The following is a 6,834-nucleotide window of genomic DNA, read 5'->3' on the forward strand; positions in this document are numbered from 1 at the left end:
ACTTAAATATTTTGGTGCAACACTTTTACACTCAAAAATAATGAGTAAATGCAAAAACAATCACATCTCTTAAATACACCTTATTAATTGAGTAAATCCAACTAAAATGGAATAACTTGTTATGAACAATTAAAGATGTTACAGTAACATACAAAATTGAGTAAATACAATTGAAAATGTAAGTTAAAACAACAGTAACCAAAAGTTCAAACTACATAAAATATTAATTAGGAAATGCTGAAACGCTTGGCACATTTAACCTACACCATTACAATTATTTGTTTTTAAATTTTTGGATTCAGGAGACAGACACTATCTCTACTTTTAAGATTAGGCTTAAAACCTTCCTTTTTGCTAAAGCATATAGTTAGGGCTGGACCAGGTGACCCTGAATCCTCCCTTAGTTATGCTGCAATAGATGTAGGCTGCCGGGGGATTCCCATGATGCATTGAGTTTTTCCTTTCCAGTCACCTTTCTCACTCACTATGTATTAACAGACCTCTCTGTATTGAATCGTATCTGTTATTAATCTCTGTCTCTCTTCCACAGCATGTCTTTATCCTGTCTTCCTTCTCTCACCCCAACCGGTCGCAGCAGATGGCCGCCCCTCCCTGAGCCTGGTTCTGCCGGAGGTTTCTTCCTGTTAAAAGGGAGTTTTTCCTTCCCACTGTCGCCAAAGTGCTTGCTCATAGGGGGTCATATGATTGTTGGGCTTTTCTCTGTATCTATGAAGCGCCTTGAGGCGACATTTGTTGTGATTTGGCGCTATATAAATAAAATTGAATTGAATTGAATTGAATTGAATTAAATAATGGTTCAACTTACTTAATATTTTTAAGTTAACTTAAGCAAAAACGTTAATTACAATTAAGTGTTTATTTTATATATATATATATATATATATATATATATATATATATATATATATATATATATATATATATATATATATATATATATATATATATATATATATATATATATATATATATATATGTGTGTGTATGTACATACATACATACATACACACACACCCACAGGAAAAAAGAACCACGTCAGTTCAACATTGTTCACAATGATTTATTTTAAACAGCTTTTTTGTGAATCACACATTTAGCAGATTCCTTCTCTGAACACAGTGAGCTGAAATCTGTTCTACATTCAGTGGATAAAACTTGGATAAAATTTCAGTCACAACAGCCTTATATAATAAAATTGCATCCAAATTGGCATGCTTGATAAAACTCTGTAAAACAACAAGAAAAATGTACCTGCCATACAAAGAATAAAAGTGGCTCAAGTGAACGCAGTGCTTTACCTTTTCAGAAAAGGTCAAATGACAAAAATAAAATTAAGATCCCAAAAAAATATAAATCCTGAAAAAAACCAAACATTTGCACTGTGACATAGTTTTTGAACATCTTATTTTGATTCCAAAAAATTGGGAAGATTATAACTAAAGAGTGACCAAAAAACATCCATAATTTAAATAAAAAGGTTTCAAAAAGGATTGCGCTAAAACCCCCCCCAAAAAAACCATACAGAAGATACTCTCCCATTTACACCTTAATGTGAATCTGGAAAGTTAATACAAAAACACAGTTTATGGTACAAACATTATTTATGAACAGGAATGTCAACACAATGTAATGCCGCAACTGAACCTTTTGATGAGCATTACATGTCACTTAACAAGTCTAACACTTTAAGAACAGCCCTGTGAAATTTTGTCTACAATGAACAGAGGTCATTTTTCAGTCTTTGAACCTTGACAGAAAGGTTTCCTGGATCCAGCTCCATGAACACTTTTTGAAATGCTTCAAATGTGCATTTGAAATTCTTGGGGTATTTCAGATCCAGAGCATAGCACAGTCCCAAAAGATAGCAACAGGCTTTGCTCAGATTCCCAAGTTTGCCCAGAACAGTAACACCTTCAATAACAATACCCACATCAGTAGGTTCGCCTGACCTGTCTTGATTCTGCAGCAGGTAAATCTTCATCACCTCCTCAGCCAAAGCCTCTTCAACAAAGACAGCATCAGCACTGTCCTTTAAAAAGAGAAACAACTGTTTTAAGCTCACATATTTCCAAACATTGAAACAAAAAGTTTCATTTGTATGACATCACCGGTACTCATAATATGTGGACACTGTGCTCCAAAATCTTTGAGCAAATGCTATTCTTTTGTATGCTTTGAAGTGTTTTTTTTTTTCTTTAGAACAGTATCTTAAAACTTTTCTATCATCTCACAAGCTAAACTAAACTACTAATATTCCTAAAACAGATTTATTGCACCAACCTCAAAGGTTTTGATTAAGGCACTTGGATCCTCTCCCAGATGGTCAATGAGACATCTGATGATGACTTCTCGTTTTTTCTCGATGGAATTTCCACTCTGTAAAACAGGAAGTCTCAACTGAGGCAAAATTTGCACATTTAAAACATGACTTACCATTTCTAGCTTAAACATAACTATTTTTTTTCTGTTGTTGACCTGTTTTCACACCCACCATCAAGGTAAGAACACCTGTGGAGCTAAAATATTGAACAGAAACCTAAGAAAAGCCGTTTTTAGTGGAAGGGCCTCTTCAATGCTGTGTTGGAACGTTTTTGTGGTTAGAAAATGCAATCTTCCTTACCTGAAGCAGAAGGTTTAACTGTGCCCTGTGGCGTTGTCCAGCAGCACCTTTCTTGGCTTGAAACAAGGACAGGAGTTTGGATGAATACAAGTCCAACGATGACATGAACTTTGGTTCAAGGTTCAGGGTCGTGATCCTATGAAACTCTGCACTGACCTGGATGGGAGAGGACAAAAAACCAAGGACAAAAAATCTGAAGGCCAAAATTCTGATTCAATCAAAAAAAAATCTTTAAGTGGAACTACCATTTTTTGCAACCTCGACCTTATTTTCTAACATGCAAAAGATTAATTTACTCATCCAGACATAAATCCATATAGGTGGAGTTGTTCAGTATGCAGACTAAAGCCTTAACATAAAGTATTATCTTCCACTAAGCTTCTAAATTTTATGTTATGAATTGCTTGCACTATTTCCCTGTGAGATTGTATAATCTTGGAGGGAAGAGGCGGAGCCAGGTTGCCCTCTGAACCATCGTCTGCCAGGCAGCGATGCGAGAGGAACACACCGCTGAAGTGGCGCACATATTCAGAATCGCGTCAGCGGCTTTACAGAGAAAGCCTTTCAGCTCCTCTGGCAGCTCTGCTTCCTCCACCTTCCTGGAGATGACAAACGCTAGCAAGGCAGTGTTGTTAGTCACTGCAGCTGACTGAACAGTGCATTGATGTGCGCGATCAGTGAACCTTGCTATCAGCTGGTCAAGTTTGGCGGGATGGGCCGGTCGCTGTCCAACGACCTTGGTAAACTGAAGCAAGGCTCGGCTCTAGAGGGGGAACAGGCGGAAAACTCCGGTCTGTGAAGCCCTCTGTGAAGCCCTAGGTAGAGACCAGCGCTCTAATCTTCGCTGGCTCTGCTGCTGCCTCAGAGAGGTAGGTCATCACCGCCGGGAACTGAGGCCAGATGGGATCTGGGCAACGAGAGTGAGCGGAGCCATACCTTCCCGCCAGATCATCCGATGGGGGTGGAGCAGGCTGAGGGATGGGAAGTCCCTTCTCACCAGCTGCCTCCTGGATGATGCCAGGCAGATCCAGGAGCAGCGCACCAACAACTGGGAGCGGCGTCCTCGCCGACATGTGAAGGCCAGGGGTGGATGAGCGTCCGCTCATCCGCCTCCCTTCTGTCGCCAGGCTGCCCAGCTGGGAGGCAGTGGAGCTGCCACCACTGCCGTTTTCCTCACGGTGGGTGGAATCATCCAATTCCGGCCCACCATCGAAAAACTCGATGGCTTCTTCCAGCGAGTACCTCTCTCTTAGCGGGAACGTCTCCTCAGCATCAGCCTTGAAAAAGGCTGACCTCTGCTGCTTTTCCTCTGGCAGGAGGAGCTAACAGGAGCGGCAATAGGATTAAGGTGTGAGGGCGAGGTCCGCATGGTGAGGACCGAGGCAGCTCACGCAGACGGCATGTCGGTCATACGACATGATGTAGCCGGTCTGGCAGGATGGACACAGACGGATGGTCTCGCTGGACATCTTCTGGCTGGCTGAAGAAAAACGGTAGAGCCGATTTCCTGGTCTCACCGTAACTTATACTAGACCAGGGTGAGGCCCACACAGCAGGTGGGCGTGGACTAAAATACTTCAGTGCTGCGCGCACAAGGGGAATACCCACTTAAAGGGCTGCGCCTATACTCATAGAATCTGGGGTTACAATACGTAACCAACGTTTCATAAAAATATTAAATTACTCTTCACTCTTTACTCTTCAGTAAAATCTAGTCTGTCGTTATGTGCTCCAGAGTTAGATAAGTGAGACAAAGGCACTTTGCAATCAGCCCAGTCATTCTTCAGTCAGGTTACATTAGCTTAGCCTAAAACAAGTTAAGTGAACGGAAATTACTAGTATTTATTGTTCCCTAGGCTTGGGAATGGTTTCGATTAGAACCATTCTGGTTTTGATTCAGATTCCTCATTTTGATTCAAATTCCTAGTGATTCTAGAGTCTTATGACAAATTAAAGCAACCTGGCTGCTGCAAGATCATCAAAATCACTAGGATGGTAGCAACATGTTTTTCCTCACTTATCTTATGATGGGGGATCTAACAGACCAAATTTTATTTACAAGTGGATATCCCTTTAAATGTTCACTTACTTGGGAGACGTCAAACAACGCAAGCCATCTGTCCTTGATGTCGCTGACACTCAGCTGTTGGCTGATAATATCATGTCTTCTATGTGCAAAGGTTTTGCACATTAAATCCTTGATGGCTGTGCTGTTTTTCTTCTTACACTCATCAGTTGTTGTCACTCCAGCTCTTGCTGTTCTTTACCATCTTGTCCTGGATAGTGTGGCAGAAACAGCACTTCTCCTTTCCGCGCCTTCTTTATGTTCTTCGCTGGAGCCTTGTCATCAGGGTGCTTGTTCTTCAGTGAGTTGCAAGTAACCTCTGGAACTCCAAGACTTCGTAACTCTGACCTGTAATTTCCCATCTTGTATTTAAGACTATACATCCATCCCATCCAGCCATTACGACTGCCTGGCTCTGTCAGACATGGGTGCTTTTTGACCAGAGCCTCTGCCACTTCTCCAATCTGAAGGCCAGTAGGGTAGGCTGTGTAGCTGTACATATAATCAGCTAATTTTTCCATTATATCTGATTGACTGAAGTATTGTTCAGCACAGTGCCATTTTGAACAAAGACTTCATTGGCATTTTTCAGTACAGTCTCTGTTGCCACAGAGAAAAGTGGAATGACAATTTCATCTGGCCATGTAGTCTTCAGAGGACTTTGAAGAGGGGAGAGTATGACAGTGTTGTCTGAAGACAGAGATGATCCATCTGTTTGGTCCTCTGTGGTTTTATAGGTTGAAGAGCTTGAACTTTCATTCAGTGAACTTACATCTGAGGGATTTTCACACTGAGGAATCAATGTAAGCACTACTGATGGAATGACCACAGCTTTGACTGTACCCCTATCTTTGATTTGGTTGAGAGAATGAAGTGTAAAGAAATCTCCAAATGAGTCATCATAATAGTGCAATGCGAAATCCTCAACTAGCCCAAATGTCTCTCTCACTGTCTCATGCAACTCCTCAACAGTCCTGGGTATTCCTGAAGAGAGCACAAGCTTCTCACTCTGTTGTCCAAAAATTACTTTCAAGGCAACGGAGTCCATCTGCAGAATAAAAACCACAAGAAAAAAGAAAAAGAAAGGGGGTATCTGAATCTTTCCCCTTACACTAACAAACAATGTGACGTTTTATTGACACCATTTGCTTGCCTTCAACACGATATGGTGTTAAGGGGTAAGTGTCACCAAGTACTCTGGGATGTATTAAGGTCATTTTCCCAGAAGGATCCAGAATAAATGCCCTAAAATGTTCATCATACCAGCTGTTGAGCAACTTCACAATGAAAAGAAATTCATTGCTTAAGACAACAATCTGTAAAATCTCCACAAAGTCAGGTAAGCCACAAGTAGATCCATGAGGCAAAACCATTCCTGAGGCATATTTAGTTCCATGATGAGTCAGAGAGTTGGTCAAATTCACATAGGCTTGTGTTGGATAAAGTTCCTTGAGACACTGCTGTATTTCTACATCAAGCAGTTCCAATGGAAGAGATGATACTTTAGTGACACACACTGATGGCTTCAATGCATTACCATCTGAATAGTATGCCATCATCATCTGGTGCTTTGAGGCAAGTGACAATAGTACATTTCTGAAGCTGTTTGTGTGTTTAACAACCTTCTTAAAGAAACTATGTTTAGCCTCAAAGCGCATAGTCCAGAGGCATACTAATGGACCAAATCCTCTGATCAAGTCAGGATAATGCTCCAAAAAAATGGTGTTTTGGAGTTAGTTTTTGCTCTGGGAAAACCTCCAATAGCCTGTTGCGATGTTCAGATATAAGTGTGTCCAAGTAGCAAATACTTTCCTCTCTGTGAATAGGGGACACAACAAGTTCAGTTATATCTTTTAGAGTCATAAGAACTTGCCATGCTTCATCATTTTTGGGAATCTTTTCCCCAATAATAAAAGGTAATAGTCTCAATAACGTCCAATTTTCATGTGCGTTGCCACCAATGCTTTTGCGAGTGGAAAAATTTAGGGGGGTGATTTGGGGGCGATCTGTTTTATCGGTCCATTTGTAAGGAAATTCTGTTATGAAGTTATTGAGTTCAGTTAAGGAAAAGTAACGTTTACGGATAAACACATGAAGGCATAATGCTAATTCTAGTGGAATTATGCCT

General features: G+C 40.6%; 1 protein-coding gene across 2 annotated transcripts; it reads right to left on the bottom strand.

Moving 5' to 3' along the window:
- Positions 1-1,065: 1,065 nt before the first annotated feature.
- On the bottom strand, positions 1,066-5,229 carry LOC146514862 (uncharacterized). Of its 2 annotated transcripts, XM_085168915.1 has the most exons (4): positions 4,731-5,229; positions 2,642-2,797; positions 2,302-2,397; positions 1,066-2,050 (listed from the first exon to the last, which is right to left on the bottom strand). In XM_085168915.1, exons 1-4 carry the CDS (start codon positions 4,830-4,832, stop codon positions 1,733-1,735), a joined length of 672 nt encoding a protein of 223 aa, XP_085025041.1. In that variant the 5' UTR covers positions 4,833-5,229; the 3' UTR covers positions 1,066-1,732. The 2 variants fall into 2 exon arrangements, with proteins under 2 accessions (XP_085025041.1, XP_085025042.1); XM_085168916.1 differs by lacking the exon at positions 4,731-5,229 and having other exon boundaries at positions 2,642-2,895.
- Between the last annotated feature and the right edge of the window lie 1,605 nt (positions 5,230-6,834).

Source organism: Neolamprologus multifasciatus, chromosome 7, assembly GCF_963576455.1.
Source record: "Neolamprologus multifasciatus chromosome 7, fNeoMul1.2, whole genome shotgun sequence".
NCBI lineage: Eukaryota > Metazoa > Chordata > Actinopteri > Cichliformes > Cichlidae > Neolamprologus > Neolamprologus multifasciatus.

Excerpts from the sequence above, each read along its gene's own strand:
- LOC146514862 (XM_085168915.1), bottom strand. The coding sequence starts at position 4,832 with ATGTGCAAAACCTTTGCACATAGAAGACATGATATTATCAGCCAACAG. Across the intron at positions 2,798-4,730 it reads CGTTGTTTGACGTCTCCCAA|GTCAGTGCAGAGTTTCATAG; the intron begins GTAAGTGAACAT and ends TCTCCCATCCAG. Across the intron at positions 2,398-2,641 it reads AGTTAAACCTTCTGCTTCAG|AGTGGAAATTCCATCGAGAA; the intron begins GTAAGGAAGATT and ends CCTGTTTTACAG.